At 40.3% G+C, this 19208-nt stretch overlaps 1 protein-coding gene across 4 annotated transcripts in view; it reads left to right on the top strand.

Moving 5' to 3' along the window:
* PRRC2C (proline rich coiled-coil 2C) overlaps nt 1–19208 on the top strand; it is an 82199-nt gene that overhangs the window by 27009 nt on the left and 35982 nt on the right. For all 4 annotated transcript variants that reach the window (XM_019647931.1, XM_019647948.1, XM_019647956.1 and 1 more), the window contains exons 6-15: nt 1477–1700; nt 4680–4762; nt 5312–5445; nt 5526–5613; nt 6643–6784; nt 8468–8521; nt 12182–12815; nt 16867–17036; nt 17469–17721; nt 18720–18930. In XM_019647931.1, coding sequence (XP_019503476.1) covers nt 1477–1700; nt 4680–4762; nt 5312–5445; nt 5526–5613; nt 6643–6784; nt 8468–8521; nt 12182–12815; nt 16867–17036; nt 17469–17721; nt 18720–18930 — 1993 coding nt within the window. The remainder of the gene's footprint in view (nt 1–1476; nt 1701–4679; nt 4763–5311; nt 5446–5525; nt 5614–6642; nt 6785–8467; nt 8522–12181; nt 12816–16866; nt 17037–17468; nt 17722–18719; nt 18931–19208) is intronic.

Below are 19208 nucleotides of genomic sequence, written 5' to 3' on the forward strand. Positions count from 1 at the left end.
CCAGCTCCAGGTTGAGCTGTTGTTCAGCATCTTAGCTGTGGAGGGCAGTGTCACTGGCCCTCATATGTGGGATCCGAACTGGGGCCCTCTGGTGTCCCAAGCCAGCTCTTAACCAGCACACCACTCGGCCGACCCTGTACTGTTTTCTTGTTCACTTGATTTTCATCAGTGAACTATTGCTGCTTAATAAATTTGGTAGCTTAAAACAACAAGCCGGGGCCGGCCGAGTGGCGCGATGGTTAAGAACTGGCTTGGGATGCCAGAGGACCCCAGTTTGGATCCCACATATGAGGGCCAGTGACACTGCCCTCCACAGCTAAGATGCTGAACAACAGCTTAGGCTGCAGCCCCTGTGGCAGTGGGTTGCCATGGGCTACCGTGTGTAGCCAGCAGCTAGCATGAGCGGCCAGCAGCCGCCGTGCGTGGCCGTCCAGAAGCCGGCGACTGATCTGTCTCGCTCGGGAAGAGCGCAGTGTTGGTGCCAACTTGGGCCAGTGACGCAACGTCCTCCACAACTAGACTGAAGAACAAAAGGACAGCAACTTGTCTGTTTCCCTTCCCCAATTCCCCAATAAAAATCTTAAAAACAAAAACAAAAAACAACAAGCGGAAGTGGCCTTATGGTGTCACACAGTATCTGGGATCGGGAATATGGGAGCTGCTTAGCTGGGCATTCTAACTTGGAGCTCTGAACTCTCCACAAAGTTGCAGTGAAACTGCCATCTGCGGCTGACTTGACTGACTCGTAGTGGCTACTCACAACATGGCCTCCTCACCACAAGTAAGGACAGACAGACAGATGGAAGCTCACAGCCTTTTAGAACCTAATCTTAAAAGAGGCATGCCATCGCTTCTGTTTCATTCTCCAGGTCACACAGACCTGCCCTGGTACATTGTGAGAGGGTGGCACACAAGGTGTGAGTGCCAGGAGACAGACCATTTGAGCCACCCTGGAGGCGGTCTACCAAACCGGGTTTCCTTGTAAAACCACTTACCTGTCTTATTTGGTTAAGTGTGGCTGAACCAGATAACATAGTCACTGAATCTGCTCACTGGGGCACATGTAACAACTCGCAATAGCAGACTGAAAGCACTGAACGAGAGTGTTCCTGCCAACCCTTCTGGGTTGTAGAATTCCCCCCCCATCCCACCCCCCAGGTCCACCTCAGGTATGACAGTGACGTTCAGCTCCACATCAAATATTGGTGAAGCGTTGTAGAGAAGCGCTAGTGTTCCTTCCCCAGCCCCAGTACATAGCTTTGGTGGCTCCCTCCGGGGGTACATCCTCCCTGCTTTGGAAGCCACTCTCCTGACTGACTGTGAAAGCGCTAGCAGCGCCTAGATGGGACTGGCACCTGTCCTTCCCGGTGCAGACTTGGTACTGCTTCAGTTTTCTTGAAATGTGCCTGGTTTGCTTTCACTCTGTTCTGCTCTCAGATTTTTTCCTTATTCCTTTCTTATCTCTCTTCGTGCCAGATGTTGCTTGTTGGAGAGATGGCGGTAAGTCTGCTGGCTCACCCTTAACATCTGACCAAGATGAAAAGCTTCCTGCCCAGGAGGAAAGCACAGCTGGGTCGTCAGAGCAAAATGACATCCTCAAAGTGGTGGAGAAGAGAATAGCCTGTGGCCCTCCTCAGGCGAAGCTGAACGGCCAGCAGCCTGCCCTCACTGCCCAGTACAGAGCTATGATGCCCCCTTACGTGAGTATTGGCAACTAAGCAGCAGGTGGTTAGGGGGAGGTTTCCATCTGGGCTCCAAGGAGACAATTAGAACAGGGAGAAGTTTAGTCATTTTCATTAACACCTCACTAAAAATTAGCATTTTCTTCAATTATGCATGTAGGAAATAGATCACGGAAGTATCAGCAGTGCCTGTGTTTTTATCGTGAATAGAGACCATGGGTGTTTTCGTCTCACATTACATTGTTTTAGATATTACAAAGTATTGTTTGTACACGACATTACTTCAGAATAGCTATTAGACCCATGGTTAGACCCACTTGCTATTTAGGGACCCAATAAAGAAGCGCATACGTTAGTTACTATGTCACAAATTTGTTTTTCCAATATTGTGGTAACAGAATTTTAGTAAAATCATTTTCCTTTGTTATACTCTGCATTTTAGATTATTCATTTTAAAGCATTTCTATAAGAAAAGGTCCACAGAATTTATCAGACCACCAAATGGGTTATTTATGGCACAGAAAGGGTTAATACCTGCTTTCGTTCCAACTTTTCATTAGTATACCTTTAACTTTTTAGCTTTTCACTATGGAGTATTTTAAACATGTGCAAAAGTAGAAATAATAGTACAGTGAACCTCTCTCCTCCCCTGTCTGCTATCCATCTTCCACAGTTACCAGTTTGTGGTCAGTCTTGTCTCCTGTTTCCCACCATCTTGGATTACTAAAGCCAATCCTAGATACATCATTTCATCCATATATAATTTAGGTTGCTATCTTTTAAAGATAAAGACAAGGGGGCAAGTCCACAATGTCATTATCACACCTGACAAGAAAATTCTTTTAAAAATATCAAGTCAGTATTCCAGCTTCCCTAACTGTCTCATATTAGGACCCAGATAATGTCTATTCCTTGATATTGATTCACTTTTCTCTCAGGAGCCTTGTTACCTGTGGGCGCCTCTTTTTCTCCATCTCTTATTTTCTCTGGTGCTTATCTGGTAGAACTTACTTGTTATCCTGTGGAGCCTGGTTTTGCTGATTCAGTCTTTGTAATATCATTTAATATATACTTCTGACCCTTATATTTTCTATAAATTAGTAGTTAGATTTGGTGCCCTCATTCGTTTGTTTGCTCAGCCTACTATGAAATTATATGGCAAGATACATGTGCCCAAGTAAATAAATGTACATTTTTTAGGAGACCATTAACCTCAAAGGGAAGAAGAATCTCGTTCCTACATTTATGTTTTTATGATTTAACCCCTAAGTAATCAAGCTCTAAATATCCATATTTTCTTTTTTTTTACATATTTTCTATTCATATTATTATTTAACCATTCTGGAGTAGAGGAGGAAAATAAATGATTACAATTACTTGTTAAATATTTTATTTTAAAAATTGGGAGTGTGATAAAAATCCAACTTGTCCTTGAAAAATGATTTATACCCAACTACTTGTCTCCTAATTTTTAGATTGTTTCCAAGGGCCCCTGAGGAGGGAAGACCCAGTGGGCTTCGTCCTGTTTCATCAGTAATTTTACTTGAATAAAGTTTCCTACTGATTAAGAAAAATGTTTTCAAAACCACTGCCATATATTGAGAACTTAAAGATTGTTTCTACAATTCATTGTGTGGCAGAATTCTAAATTTTAAACATTTACCACCACACGAAACTAACTTCAGTACCTGCATAAGCAGCAGGAGGATATAATGCAACTGCCTACCTGGGAATGTTTGCCTCCAGCAGCGTGTTTGCTGGCTTCTCTGTGAGTGTGGCGCAACCAGCAATGCCCCAGAGTGTTCCCCACACAAACCGCCCTCCCAGCTGAGTTTCAGCAGCTGCTTCACTTAATTAGCGTCACTCTAACCCTGCTTAGAAATATTTTCTTTAGACAGCATGATCATACAGGTGTAGCCCTTCTTCAAGTATAAAGTAATTTCCTCATCTAATGGCTATTTTTTTTTAGAAAAATTAATCTATATCAGGACATAAATTATGTATTTAAGATAACACAATGTCTTATGTACATATTGGGTTGTTGGAAAAGTCATGACGTATTTTTCTATGTTTTTCGTTGCAAAAATGGGTCATGACTTTTCCGACAACCCAATATATTTTTTAACATAATTTGACCTGGATATAAGCAAATAGTAAATAACCAAGCACTCCTTGACTTCCCTTGCAAATGGTAGGATGAGTCCCTGGGTGATTCATTTCTCTTTATATCTATCTTAGAACTTCTAAACTTAGCTTCTCAAAGCCAAAGTCCCACAGACAGCATCTTCTTTGGGCCTCAGTTTATCATCGTTGTCTGCACAGTAACTTGACTCAAAATCCCCCCGTGGAAGATCTCCAGCCGCCTCCTGCCCACCCCCCAGAGGATAAGGATTACCCTTTATGTTTATCTGAACTGAGTTCCTCTTTAATAGCAAACCTTCCTCAGTTAACCTACTCCTGCTTTAGGATGCAGGCTCGCGTTATGTCAAGTATTTCAACTGGGTTAAGGCTGCAGTTTTCTGGGGTGTATGCATGTTTTCTTTTTTAGTTTTTCATGTCAGCACACAATCATTTTGTATACAATGTAACTTTGTTAATGGGATAAGAAGTTCTTCATATGCTGTGCGTTGGTCATTCCCTCTTTTTGTAAAGATTTGGAAGCAGTTATCTTACAAATGGCTTGTTATTGAGAGTAAATGATGATCTATACCAGCAGAAAAAGTTAATTATACATAATATTGTTTATTTTAATTATTCTTTTTTTTAACTTCAGAGTTTTATTGTATTGCACTAAAGGAACAACAGGATGGGTTCTCTCATTCAGTTTTAAAAATCTAAAGCGCTTGCAAATTCTTAATACCTTTACCACCAGATTCTTCTAATCATTGTTTTCTGTAAATTATAATCTCAGGCTTAGTCAGGGGGATTTTTTTGTTTTTAATACGAAAGTATTAAAATGGGTTGCTAAATTGATCAATTTGTATTTCCTACATTTAGATGTTTCAGCAGTATCCGAGGATGGCGTATCCTCCTCTTCATGGTCCCATGAGGTTTCCACCTTCTTTGTCTGAAGCAAACAAGTAAGACTATTCAGTGATTCAAGTCTGCAAAGCTTATTAGGATTTCTGGGGGGTGGCTGGATTGTGATCATGAATTTACTTTTTCTGTCCTCAAAGTACAATTGCCATAATTGGCTAGCTTTTATAAGACAGAACATTCTTCTAAAACTGAAAATTATGACCCTAGAAATTGATGACTCTTGTTTTCCCTTCTTCTATGATTTAATGACTCCCATTCTTTATTTTTGCTTAATGCTTGAACATCCTCCTGAATGATGGTTGTTCTTAAAGTTCTGTATTTTGAAATTACTATTAGCCTCGGCTGCTTTATCCTTTGACATTTATTTGTTTTATTTTAAATTTTTGACTATTGAAAGTATTACTTGCATAAGAATTATATTGTCCTAAATTTATATAATTTTCTTCATACATGTGTCAGGAGCAAAGTATTTTATATATGCGTGTAGAAAATGTTGAATTGAAATCAGCTGAATTCCAATCTTTTAATTTTTCTAATTTAGTATCACTAAAACTTTGCATCCTTTCCTCTTGTACCCTCTCATTCATTAGAGGCCCTCGAGGAAGAGGCCCGCCTCCTTCCTGGACCCCTGAGCCTGAACGCCCCTCCATCCTTAGTGCATCAGAACTGAAGGAGCTTGATAAGTTTGATAACCTAGATGCAGAAGCTGATGAAGGTTGGGCAGGTAAGAGGCAAAATTAATTAAACATTTAAAATTTGTAGGTACTTTTAAACAGTCAGTCTGAGTTTTCCTTAATTTAATAGGTGCCCAGATGGAAGTAGATTATACAGAACAGCTGAATTTCAGTGATGATGATGAGCAAGGGAGCGGCAGTCCTAAAGAAAACACCGGGTGAGTGGTTGTGCTATCTTACACGATTAAGAGGATGAGTCTGTTGATGTATTGTTAGCCATTTAACCAGAGAGGCATCATTAATAGGCATTTGTTCCTTATTTGTAGAATTTCCACATTCTACTCCAAGGACTTGTACTGAGTGGGAAGGTGATTAATGAGCCAAATTTGAAAAGCTAATCAAGGAATTAAAATTTGATGTTTCTAAAGAAAATGTATATTTAAAAAAGATGTTTAGATGCTTGCCATCTAATTGGAGATATTTTGAGAGACAGTAGAACTTTAGAACCTGTTACTTACTTGACCTGATCCATATGTACAAAATTGGAGAAAAATCATTTGGGTTACTACGGTGGCTCCAAGTCTTTGATTTTTTTAAGCTTAGCAAACAGCGTCTTAGAAAATGGTAGCTTTTTATCTATTTTCTTTCTTCTGGAATATAGAGGCACCCGAGTCAGGAATATATGGGTAACATGGCGTAACATTTCGGTCCTTACAGTGCACCAGTGCTTGTATGCACTCACTGGTGTACCTTTCGGCCTTTGCACTGTAATACACGGCTGTTCCGTGACCACTTGTGAGGTGCCTGCGATTTGCTGTGATCTTTTAAAATACTGTAATTTGATTTATCTTTTTCATTAAGTCAACATAAATTAGGATACAGTTATTAATTATCTGTAATATTACCCATTTGCATTCAGATGAGACTGTGGTGGGGGGAGTGATAGAAAATGGTGCGGTTCTATTTTTTGCCAGGTTGTGTGTCAGGTATGAGTGTCCATATCTGACCCTGCTGTACTGTACTTGATATCTTGTGATAACCTGGCCCCGCCCAATCCCCAACACACTGTACATATTTCCTGAATAAATGAGTTAGCACCACTAGGTCTCAAAACCGTCTCATCCCTTGATACATTCCCCTCTGCAGCCATATGGAAAAAATGTCTTTTTTACATAGAGAAATGCACTTACTTATGGTACAGTCCACCCACTTTACTTTTTCGTTTCACCTTGATTTTGATTCTTCAGTGAGGATCAAGGTTCAAAAGCCTCTGAAAACACTGAAACCCAAAAAGAAGCAGATGAAGTGTGCAACAGTAAATCATCTCAGATACCTGCCCAGCCCTCTGTAGCGAAAGTTCCCTATGGGAAAGGAGCGCCGTTTAATCAGGTTTGTTGGACTCAAGGAGATTTTTGTCACTACAGATACTGTGGATGAATTAATTTCATAGATTTGGAAGAAAACTTAGGAAAAGGAAACTTATGTTTTTTGTTGACTATCTCTAGATCTAAACCATAATTTCATTGCGTATTAACAGGAACTATTAATACAGTAGCTGAAATTATCAGATAAAAACTAAAAATGTTCCTTTATTTCTTACAACAGCTCAGATGTATTAAATGGAGCGATAAACAGTTTTGCCAAACTACCATTGCTGAAGTGCTTTGTGGTGAATACTTTGTAAAACCTAGTCAGTGTTCGTATGTGAGCTTGTACCCTATCTGAGTAGGGAGATGACAGAGCAGAGAAATCTGTGAATTCTGAGCCATAGTGAACAACATTGTTACAAAAGGGACTAGTTGGGCAACAGATACACTTGATCCTGCTTCTCAGATGTAGAAAGAACTGCATTGCAAACTCGTAATGAAAAAGGGCTTCCTTCCAGAGAGCCCGCTTAACTCACGGTACATGCAGCACGCACCTGAATTCATACAAACAGGTGGAGGAACTGGTCCCTCAGGAAGTTGAAAGTAGGTAGTTGACAGTCTCTGGAAGGAAAAGAAAGCTGACAAGGATCAATTACAGCACACTGAGGAGTGTAGTGGTAGAGAGCACATAGTGAGTTCTTAGAGAATTCTCTGGAAAGGGTCTGCAGAAGACTTGGTGCTTGAAGCAGGACAGAGCCAGTAAACTCAGGGAGGAGAGCAGTTCCAAGCAGCGGGGGTGGGTTCAGTGTAGAGGAGCTGGGGACGCAGGGCGCATTCCGGAAGTCCCCGTGGTTTGATTTGGGGGAGCTGAGAGGTGTGAAAGGACCAGCTGTTATGTCCTGTGTGCTGCGCGAGGAAGTTTAAAATTTGGTTAGCCATTGGAGGAAAAATTTATGAGCTCTGAAAAAGAAGAATTTTTCAAATATTATCTTTTATAAGATCCATGTTTTGTGAGACTTTTAACTGCCTGGCATAAGGGGGAATGATAATTCCTTTCTTCATGAAAAAGTAGAGGAATATGAAGACCATATTTTGATGTCTAGATTTTTTCTGTGTGTGTGACACTGATGTATACATTAGCAAGCGAATGTTCCCCATATTATATTCGGTTCCAACATGTTTTACATCTTTCTTTCGGTAAATCTCATAGTTTTAGTTTGCCTTTAGAAAGAAAACCCAGAAATGGATTGGGCTTACATAAATAACATTTTGAAATTAGAAGCATACTTCTAAGCAGCAAGATTACCTGGGCTAGAGTTCCAGAATTCATACACCAAAATTCTACTTTTTGCGAAGTTCATTTGAGAGTCTAACCTTAATTGAAATCATAGAATGATTTTATAGAACAGAAAGTTATCTTGCAGTCAGTGGTATACTTTTATTTAAAAAGAGAAAAGGACTCGCTCAAGAGTTTGAGCTCTGAGCAACAGCGGTTCAATCAAGTCCAGCCCTAGCTGAGCAGCCACTGAGCTGCCAACAGGTAGCAGGATGGCTCAGCTTAAAAAAAAAAAAAAAAAAAAGAGAGAGAAAAGGATAAAGATGGTTTGGTTTTTTTGCAATCTTGTGATCTCACTGAAAAAATCCGCACATTCAGAAAAATTTCTAATAGATATCTTTTATCTGATTATTTTGTAACAATCCGTAGGAACGTGGGCCGTCTTCACACCTGCCACCACCTCCAAAGTTGCTGGCACAGCAGGTAAATTTTAACTAAATGCTGGTTTATGGTTTATACGTATTATTTGACTGTTTTAATGGGAAGGTTTTTATTTATAACTTACGAAGCGGTTTACCTTGTAGCTCCTGCCTGTCTTCCTCCTTATCCCTTCCCTCTTCGTTCTCAGCTGGTAACATACTCCCCATGTCCCTGGGAAGATGATAAGCACCTCCATTTCCCACCTCAGCACCTTCCTGTTCTGACTTCCTTCCTGCCATCGGTCCTTGCTGCTGTTCCCTGGATCCCATCTTCCATCGCTTACTGGCTGTATTGTCTCCCATATTGAAATTACTTTTTAAACCAGCCCTCCTCTGACTCCCACCACCCTCCATCGCCATGCAGTTTCTGCCCTTTTTCTCTCTTCGCCTTCATGGCAGACTTCTTTCAGTGAGCTGGCTTCACTTCCTTTCAGCTTTCCTCGCCCACCACACCTTTGACACTATTTATTATGAATGACACTGTTATCACCAGGGTCAGTAATGACTTCATCTTGCGAAAGCCAGTTCCTGTGTCTTCGTTTCACTTGCTCTCAGCAGCAGTTGGCATAGCTAATCTCTCCATCCTTCTTAACTTACTTTGAGATATCACACTGTTGTTTTCTTCAGCTTGTTTTGCTTCTCGGCCTCCTGGGCCGATCTTTGGATGTTGGAGGGCTCCAGGCTGTTCTCATTCCTTTTTCTAACAACAGTTGATCAACCCCGGGGTTAGGGGCACCAGCCCTCCGTGCAGTTGAAAATCCACATATAACTTTGGACTCCCCAAAAACTTAACTACAGTCATCCCTCGGTATCCACGGGGGATTGGTTGCAGGACCATCCACAGATTCCCAACCATGGATCAAAAATGGTTGTTTTAATCCTCCAATGTGAAACCTGGCAATACAGAGGACAACGTATATTTATTGAAAAAAATCCCCGTATAGGTGGACCTGGGAGTTCAAACCCGTGTCGGTCAAGGATCAACTGTTTACCCTTTCCTAGAGGATCTCATCTCTGTACCGCTGACACGTGTGTCTTGAGCCCTTGAAGCTCGAACGTGACTTCAAGAGTTGTGTGTTCAGCAATCAGTTCAACATCTCCACTTGGGTCTCTGATGGGTATCTTGTACTTCATATGTCCAAACCATAGCAACCACCCACGCCCACAGGTGCAGTCATGCTGCTTTCCCATCGTCCCCATTGTCCCCATCTCAGGTCACCGGCATTGTCATTCACCCATTTGCTCAGGTTAAAACCTGGAAGTCGCTCTTAACTCCTCCTCTTCTACCTTACATCCAGCCTAACCTATCAGCATATTAGGCCACTTCTGCCTTCAGAATCGAGTCCTCCCCTGAGTACTTACTGCCACCTGGTATGTTTCATTGGACTATCACAGAGGTTGCTGACAGGCTTCCTGCTTTCCTCTTGCCACCTGCTCACCCAGCACCTTCCCCCCAGACTTCCTCTAGGAGATAGTCTGTTTAAATCGTACATATTAGCTCAGCCCTTCCTGCCCAAGTCCTTCCCGTGGCCTTTAAGGTCTCTGGGTACTCAACTGATTGCATCTACTTTTCTCTCTGTTCCTGCCAAACAAGTTTATTGCTGCTGTTTTTTATTTCACCCTCAGACATTTTATTTGCTCTTTAACTAGAAGGCTCTTTTCCTGAGATCTTGGCCTCTGACTGAGTTTTTTGATCAGCTGTTACCACGTTAGAGGCCTTCCCTAAAAGCATCTCAAAGGCAACATCAAGATTTGTCACAGAAAAAACATTACTAATATATCTGACAACTTAGGTTTTGGTTATATTTAAAATAAAATAAAATTTTCAAAATCCTTACTACTGAATAATGCGGTACATAGCCCAACAAATGACTTGCACATTCACTTCACAAAATAAGGTATACAAATGGCCGATACGCATATGAAAAGGTAGATGTGCAATATCTTAAGTCACCAGGGAAATGCAAATTAAAAGCACAATGAGAACACATCCAAAATTACAAAGGCTGATGACACCCAGTGTTGGTGAGGCTGTAGAGCGAACAGCTGGCACCCTCGTACGTTACTGGTGGGGCTGTAAAACCTTATAATGACTTTGGAAAACAGTTTGGCAGTTTCTTATAAAATGAAACATATACTTAACATAGGACTCAGCAATTCCATTCCTAGATATTTATCCAAGAGAAATGAAGATACGCATTTACACAAAGACTTAGGCATGAATGCCCATAGCTGTTTTATTCCTAGTTTAAAAGCTAGAAGTGGCCCACCTGTGTATCCACGGATGAAACGGCATGCCTATGCTTGAATACCAGTCAGCTATAGAATGGAGCAAACGATTGATACACTCAGTGACCTCAATTATGGCCGTAAGCACAAGAAGCCAGAGACAAAGGAGAATATAACTTGATGTATCCATTCCCATGGAATTGTAGGAAAGGCGAAACCTCTCTCTCTTGCCAGGAGTAGATCAGGATTGCGGGCAGAGGACTGATGAAAATGCTCTTTTCATCAGGGGCGGTAGTATACGGTGTGTCATTTGTCCAAACTCATAAAACCGTACAGTTGAAACATGCACATCTCATCTGTGTAAATTATACTACAGTGAAGTTGCTTTTTAAAAAATGCCTATTCTGAATTCACATGTAAATTCAGTACTTTTCTATAATTACTTTGTTTTTGCAGCTTGTCTGAGCTATAGATGAAGTAACTGACGGCAGGGTGGTTAAGCGGTTTGCCTAAGTTGGCACTTAGTAAATGACGGAGGCTGCATTCTTGTTTTTCTCATGTTCAGCCCAGTGTCTTCTTTGCACCATTATTTTCTCTTTTGTAAAGGATTCTGATTAGTTATATGGGTTTTAAGATTTTTTCCACCCTAGTAGCTATTAAAAACGAGTAGTTTTTAAAACAGTTTATTCTGAGTTCCTTAATATTTCAACCCTTCTCATGTGCTCTCTTCATTCTGCTAGTCTTTGCATAGTCGCTAAGAGCAATTTTACACCTCATAGTACTTGTTTTCGGACCTGGTAATTGAAAATTAAATCATTAAAATTCGGTGTCAGGTGATCCTCCGTCATTCCACTTTGGGTTCTAGAGGTGCATTTCTTTCCATTTGAACACAGAGCTGCCTCTCCCCAGGCCGATTTCTAGGAACTTCTCTGGCGTGTAGCGGCAGCAGGGCCTCCTTTTCTACTTCGTCTCCTGTCTGCTTTTCCTCTGGCACTCCGATCTTCTCAGGGCTCGTGTGGTCCCATTTTGCATCTTTCTGGACTTTCTCCCTCTTTGGGCATTCCATTTGGCAGTTGCTGCTAAAGCACTCATTCTAAATTTCCTTTGTCTCTAAATTTAGACTTTGAAAATCATGTTGTGGCAGCTTCTCATTTTATTCACCAAATACTGGTGAGAATTGTGTCGGCACGATAAGTAGGCACATGCTCAGTAAATATTGGATGATTGGATTAATTATTCTGGTTTTAGTTTGGGGATTTAATCTAGATTTAATGTTTTTCCCATGTTACTTGTTTGCATCTTAATGTATATGTTTCATCAGGAAGATTTCTGACATTTTGTGGGAGTTTTTTTCTCCCTCTTCATGCCTGTGATATCCAGTGTTTGTCAGAAATAGGTTGTCACACTCACCTGGCGCTGCTTCTTCATGTTTCAGCATCCGCCCCCTCCTCCAGACAGACAGGCAGTACCTGGAAGACCAGGCCCTTTTCCCCCCAAGCAGCAAGTACCTGATGAGGATGAAATATGGAAGCAAAGAAGAAGACAGCAGTCAGAGCTGTCGGCGGCGGTCGAACGTGCTCGTAAACGGCGTGAAGAGGAAGAGCGAAGAATGGAAGAACAGAGGAAGGCAGCCTGTGCCGAGAAGCTGAAACGGTTAAACGAAAAGCTCGGCATAGTGGACAAGCAGCCATCGCCAGAAGAAATTAGAGAAAGGGAGCGAGAAAAAGAACGGGAGCGGGAGAAAGAACTTGAAAAAGAACAAGAACGGGAGCGGGAGAAGGAGCGGGAGAAAGAAAGGGAAAGGCAACAGGAGAAGGAGAAAGAACTAGAAAGAGAGCAGGAAAAACTAAGAGAAATGGAGAAGGAAAGAAAGCAAGAGAAAGAGAAAGAACTAGAACAGCAGCAGGAAAAAGAAAAAGAGCTAGAACTGCAAAAGACAAAAGAACAGGAAAAGGAGTGTGAGTTGGAGAAGAAAGAAAAGGAGAAAGTGGAGGAAAAAATCGAACCTAAAGAACCTGCTTTGGAGCCTATGGTAGAAAAATCAGAAAGTGAAAACGGCGGAAATAAAGGTATAGTAGTCTTGTTTGTTCTCACATACACTTTACAAAATGCTTATGGTGTTGATGTTTGTGCATGTTTAATACCTAAATTTAAAGATGTAAAAAGTAATTTAATATATAATCTAAATAAACCAAAGATGGTTTTCTTGGGTAGAAGTTAACTTTTATTGGATACTTTAATATGCTTTTTTCCCTTTTTTTTTCTTACAGTAAAATGTGACATAAAATTTAGCATCTTACCCATTGTTAGGTGTACAGATCAGTGGCGTTAAATACATTCAGAATGTTGTACAGCCATCATCACCATCCACCTCCAGAACTCTTTACATCTGCTAAAACTGAAACTATACCCGTTAAACACTCGCTCCCTGTTCCCTGCTCTCCCCAGTCGCGGGCAACCAGCCTACTTCCTGTCTCTGATACTGACTTTTCTAAGTGCCTCATATAAGTGAAATTATACAGTATTCTTGTCTTTGTGACTGGCTTATTTCACTTAACTTAATGTCCTCAAATTTCATTCATATTGTAGTATATAACAGAATTTCCCTTTTTTGAGGCTAGTAATCCATTGTAATGTGTACACCACATTTCACTCATCCATTCTTCTGTTGGTGAACACTTGGATTAATTCCATGTGTTAACTATTTTGAATAATGCTGCTGTGAGAGTGAGTGTACAAATCTCTCTGAGACCCTGCCTTCATTTCTTTTGTGTATATATACACCCAGAAGTGGAATTGCTGAATCATAGGGTAATTCTGTCTTTAATTTTTGAGGAACCACCATACTGTTTTTCAAAGTGGCTGCATCATTTCACACTCCCGCCAACAGTGCTCAAGGGTTTCAATTTCTCCACATCCTTGCCAATATTTGTTATTTTCTGTTTTGTTTTTTTTTGTTTGTTTGTTTGTGTTTTTTTTTTTTTAAGATTTTTATTATTGGGGAATTGGGGGGATGGGAACAATGCTGGGGAATTGGGGGAAGGGGAACAGACAAGTTGCTGTCGTTTTGTTCTTCAGTCTAGTTGTGGAGGACGTTGCTTCACTGGCCCAAGTTGGCACCATCATTGTGCTCTTCCCGGGCGAGGCAGATCAGTCGCCGGCTTCTGGACGGCCGCTCACTGCGGCTGCTGGCCGCTCACGCTGGCTGCTGGCTACAGACGGTAGCCCATGGCAACCCACTGCCACAGGGGCTGCAGCCCACGCCGTCGCCGGCGACCCACGGCAGCCCAGCTCCAGGTTGAGCTGTTGTTCAGCATCTTAGCTGCCCTTATATGTGGGATCCGACCTCATATGTGGGATCCGAACCGGGGCCCTCTGGCATCCCAAGCGAGTTCTTAACCATCGCGCCACTCAGCCTGCCCTTCTGTTTTGTTTTGATAGTAGCCATCGTAATGGCTATGAAGTGGCATCTCACTATAGTTTTGATTCGCATTTCCCTGATCATTCGTGAGGATGAGTATCTTTTCAGTGTTTGTTGGCCAGTTGTGTCTCATCTTTGGAGAAATGTCTTAAATCCTTTGCCCATTTTTGAATCAGATTAGTTGTTGTTGAGTTTTAGGAATAGGCTATAGATTCTGGGTGAAAATGCCTTATCAGATACATGATTTGCCAAAACTTTCTCCCATTTTATGGGTCGTCTTTTCACTCTGGATATTCTTTTGATGCACAGAATTTGTTAGTTTTCATGCAGTCCAATTTGTCTCTTTTTTTTGCCTCTGCCTTTGGTGTCATATCCAAGATGCAATTGCCAACTCCAATATCATAAAGCTTTTACCCTGTTTTCTTATAAGAGTTTCATAGTTTTATAGCTAACATTTAGGCCTCCTTGTGTTAAGTTTTGTCTGTTGTGTTAGGGTAAGGATCCAACTTCATTCTTTTGCATGTGGATACCCAGTTTCCCAACGCCATTTGTTGACTGTCCTTTCCCCATTGAGTGGTCTCAGCACAATTGTCTAAAGTCATTTGAGTATGTATCTGATGGTTTATTTTAGGGCTCTATATTTGATTGCATTGTCTATGTCTGCCTTTTTGTCAGTGTCACAATGTTTTCATTACTGTAGCTTTGTAGTAAGTTTTAAAATCAGGACGTGTGAGTCCTCCATCTTTGTTATTCTTTTTCAAGATTGTTTTGGTTATTCTGGGTACATTGAGATGCGATATGAATTTTAGGGTGGGTGTTTCTATTTCTGTAAAGAATGCTGTTGGGATTTTGATTGACCCTGTAGATTGCTTTGGGTAGTATCAACATGCTAGCAATATTAAGTCTTCCAATCTTTGAACATGGGATGTATTTCCATTTATTTATGATTTATGCCTTTAATTTCTCTCAGCAGTATCTTGTAGTGTCATTATAAAAGTCTTTTACCTTCTTGGTTACTTCCTAAGCATTTTATTATTTTCAGTGCTTTTGTAAATGGAATTGTTTTTATAATTTCCTTTTCAGATTGTTTATTGTTGATATATAGAAGTGCAAGTAATTTTTGTGTGTTAAATTAGAATCTAAGTTTTGCTGAATTTATTTCTTAGTTGTAACAGTTTTTGTGGAATCTTTAGAGTTTTCTATTATAAGATCATATGATCTGTGAACAAATAACTTCTTTTCCAATTTGGATGTCTTTTATTTCTTTTCTCTTGCCTACTGTGACTAGAACTCCCAGTACTTAAATAAAAGTGGTGCAAGTGGGCATCTTTGTCTTGTTTCTAATCTTAGGAACAGCTTTCAGTCTATCACCATTGAGTGTGGTCTTAGCTGTAGGTTTTAGATTAATGATTAGTTTATTTTTTAAACGTATTAATTTTTTAAATCATGTAGAAAAACATAGTTATAGATGACTGTTACAATACTACTAGCTTTTATAATTGCCTTTATTGTATTTACCTTTACTGAGATCTTTATTTAGTCATACAGCTTTGACTTGCTGTCTAGTATCCTTTCATTTCACCCTACAGGATTCCCTTGAGCATTTTGTGGAGGGAAGGTCTAATGGTAATGAGCTCCCTCAGCTTTTATCTGTGAATGTCTTAATTTCTCCCTCATTTAACACTTTGAACACCACCTTCTGGCCTCCAGTGTTTCTGCTGAGAAACATGATCATCTTACTGAGAATCCTTTGTTTATTACTTCTTAGTGCTTTTTGTTGCTGGTTTCAAGATTGTCTTTTGAAAGTTGATTATAATGTGTCTCAATTTGGTCTCTTGGAGTTCGTTTAGCTTCTTAGATGTTTATATTCAGGTTTTCGGTTTTTTTCCCATCAAATTTAGGAAGTTTTTGGCCATGATTTCTTCAAATATTCTGTCTGCCCCCTTTCTCCTGCTTTTGAACTCCCTTAGTGTGTATTTTGGTCCGATTGATATTGTCCCACAGGTCCCTTAAGCTCTGTTTACTTTTCTTCTATTTTCTTTCTGTTCCTCAGACTTAATTTCCATTGTTGTATCTTCAAGTTCACTTACTTTTTCTTCTGCTTGCTCAGATGTGCATTTGAATATGAGATAGGGGGTATGTAGCTGGTACTGTGCTGAGAGCTCTAATTGACAGAAATTAACTGCACTCTATTGTCCAAGCCTTCTTCTGAAAGTTACAAACCTTCAGTTGACTCCAGAGTTCCAAAATAGCTACATAAGGCAGACTCTGCCAGGCAGTGGTTGTCCAGGTTGGGAAAGAGGCTGCTGCTATTCCTACTCCACCGTTATCCCAGAATCCTCTGTCTTACATAGACGTGTTTAATATTTATTAAAACATGGACGGTAGGTAGTATTTGAAATGTTTTATTATTGCAAAAAATCAAATACAGATTTTTGTATGGTGAAAATTTAGACTTGTGATCTCGGCCTTAATAAGAATCCAGCTTTGAGGAAACCAGGGGTTTTCATCTCATGTTACCTCACTGATGGCTACAATATTAGAATACAAAACAGTTTTTTGGAGTATTGAGGATACCTTATTCCTTATTATATGAATGTAATAGATATCAGTATAATAATTTCACTTCAGCACAAACATCATGTATTTGTTAAGTGTTATAGATAAATATCATTCTCTTCTACCTTTTCTTTGGCCAGAGGATGACCCAGTTTTCACTAGACAAGACAGTAATCGCAGCGAAAAAGAGACCTCGCAGGTGGCGCATGAGGCAGAACCGGAGTCAGGGTCTCAGCCTCGGCCCGCTGTTATATCTGGCTATTTTAAACAGTTCCAGAAGTCTTTGCCACCACGATTCCAGCGGCAGCAGGTAACAAGGAAAACATTTTATCATGTACAGTTGAAAAGGTTTATTGTTCAGTTGTCTGAGAAGTAATTTGACGTAAGGTTTAAATACTCAAAGCACACTAATTTTCCCTTTTTAATAAGAGCTTGTTGATAGGTATTTTACCATGAACTTCTGTGTCATTTCTTTTTTCCTCTGCCTCCTTTATAGACGCCATCTATCTTCCTTTCTGGAAAGTGGTTTCCACAGTATAATTAACGAGTGATTTGTTGCTTAAGTCAAGATGTCATAACTTATCCTTTGTTCTTTTGTCTTGCCACCTCTCACTGTTAAATGTCTTTTTTTGAATTCTTTTCCCTGAAGGATTGAAAAAAAGCCCATTATTTTCTGACATGCTTGGTTGTATTAACGTAGCACATGGAAGTGGAATGTCAGCTGTGGGACCCTGTTTTTCAGGAGCAGATGAAGCAGCAGCAGTGGCAGCAGCAGCAGCAGCAGCAGGGTGCACTTCCCCAGACAGTCCCGTCCCAGCCGTCCGGGGGTGCCGTCCCTCCTCCACCGCACAGGCCTCTCTACCAGCCCATGCAGCCCCACCCGCAGCATTTGGCGTCCATGGGCTTTGACCCCAGGTGGCTCATGATGCAGTCGTACATGGACCCTAGGATGATGTCAGGCAGACCTGCTATGGATATACCTCCCATTCATCCTGGTGAGTTGAAATTAGCACTGGAAGTTATACAAGGTCAGGTTTTCATTTTCCCCCCATTTTTAGTCTTAATTTCTTGAGAGTTATAATCAGGTAAGAACTTTAAAGGGCCCTTAGATTTTTAATCATAAAATTATGTAACTTTCTTTCAGCACAGAGTAGTTAAATGCCAGACACTGTACCAACAGTGTGGTAAAACCAAAATACTAGTTATTTTCAGTTTTGTAGATATTATTTTAAAATTTTAAGATGGAAAATTATTGTTTTTTTAAATAATATCTATTATTTGCTATATTGCTTTTGTTCTTTTGTGTTATAGCATTTGAATTTTGTCCACACATTATATATTCCTGCTTATCAATTTCTCCATCATTTACCAGCCTAGCACTTGTTTCCTCGTAGTTTAGCTTAAAACGAATTAGCAATCTCTTATGGAATCTATAGGATAAATCCAGATAATCCATTATTAAAATGGCATAGAGGAAAGGGATAAAAACAGGATCAAGAATCCATCATGGTTTTAAAACTTACACTGAAAATTTAAAATTTAAGAGGCATAATTTATAGCGTATTGATCAACTAATTGAACTAGGTCAGTACAGTTTTCTATAGGAAATATTTTCACTGTTGGTATAATTTTTGTGTGTTTTAGCATGCATAGAGTTACAGTGCTTGTTACCTGATTCTATTTTATTTCCTTTAAAATAGGCTGCTATTATGGTTTTGCTGGCTTTGTTTTCTCTATTCTTAGATCTGTTCAACAGCAACAACAAAAAATCTCATTCATGGAAAAACTCATAATTGTCATTGACCATTTGTTGAGTTAATCAGTTTTACTTGGCAAAAGTATTTCTTTAGCTTAAGTACAGAGAATACCAAATAGTAATTAATAAACCAGATTCTATGTCTTATGATCTTGTTTCTTTTGGTGTTTTGGGGTTTGTTTGTGGTTTGTTTTTTGTTTTGTTTTGTTTTTCATCTTTTGCTGCCCTTTTGTACAGGAATGATTCCTCCTAAGCCACTGATGAGAAGAGACCAGATGGAAGGGTCACCCAACGGTTCTGAGCCATTTGAGCACATAGCTCGATCTGCAAGAGATCATGCACTTTCCCTCTCTGAGCCTCGTATGATGTGGGGGTCCGATCCTTATCCTCATACGGAGCCGCAGCAGGCCGCTACTCCTAAGGCAGCAGGAGAGCTTGAGGGCGCGAGGTAATTATTACAATTGCTGATACACCAAATAGAGGATACTGTGGGGAAACGAAAGCCGTGTAGCGGTCATTCTGAGTTAGTTAGGACTGAGTCACAAACCTGATTGGCTCCCACTTCGTGTTGTGTCATTTCTTTGGAGGATATATTTTCTCCTTTTCTTTTGCATTTCTGTATTGATTGGTGCTTTTTCTCACCTAGTTCTGGACACTGAATTAAATGCTGGAATTTAGTGTTAGTTGTTAAAATTGGCAGGTTGCTACCGTTGATTAGGTCTTGAC

This window comes from Hipposideros armiger, unplaced genomic scaffold, assembly GCF_001890085.2.
Source record: "Hipposideros armiger isolate ML-2016 unplaced genomic scaffold, ASM189008v1 scaffold_6, whole genome shotgun sequence".
NCBI classification, from domain to species: Eukaryota; Metazoa; Chordata; class Mammalia; order Chiroptera; family Hipposideridae; genus Hipposideros; species Hipposideros armiger.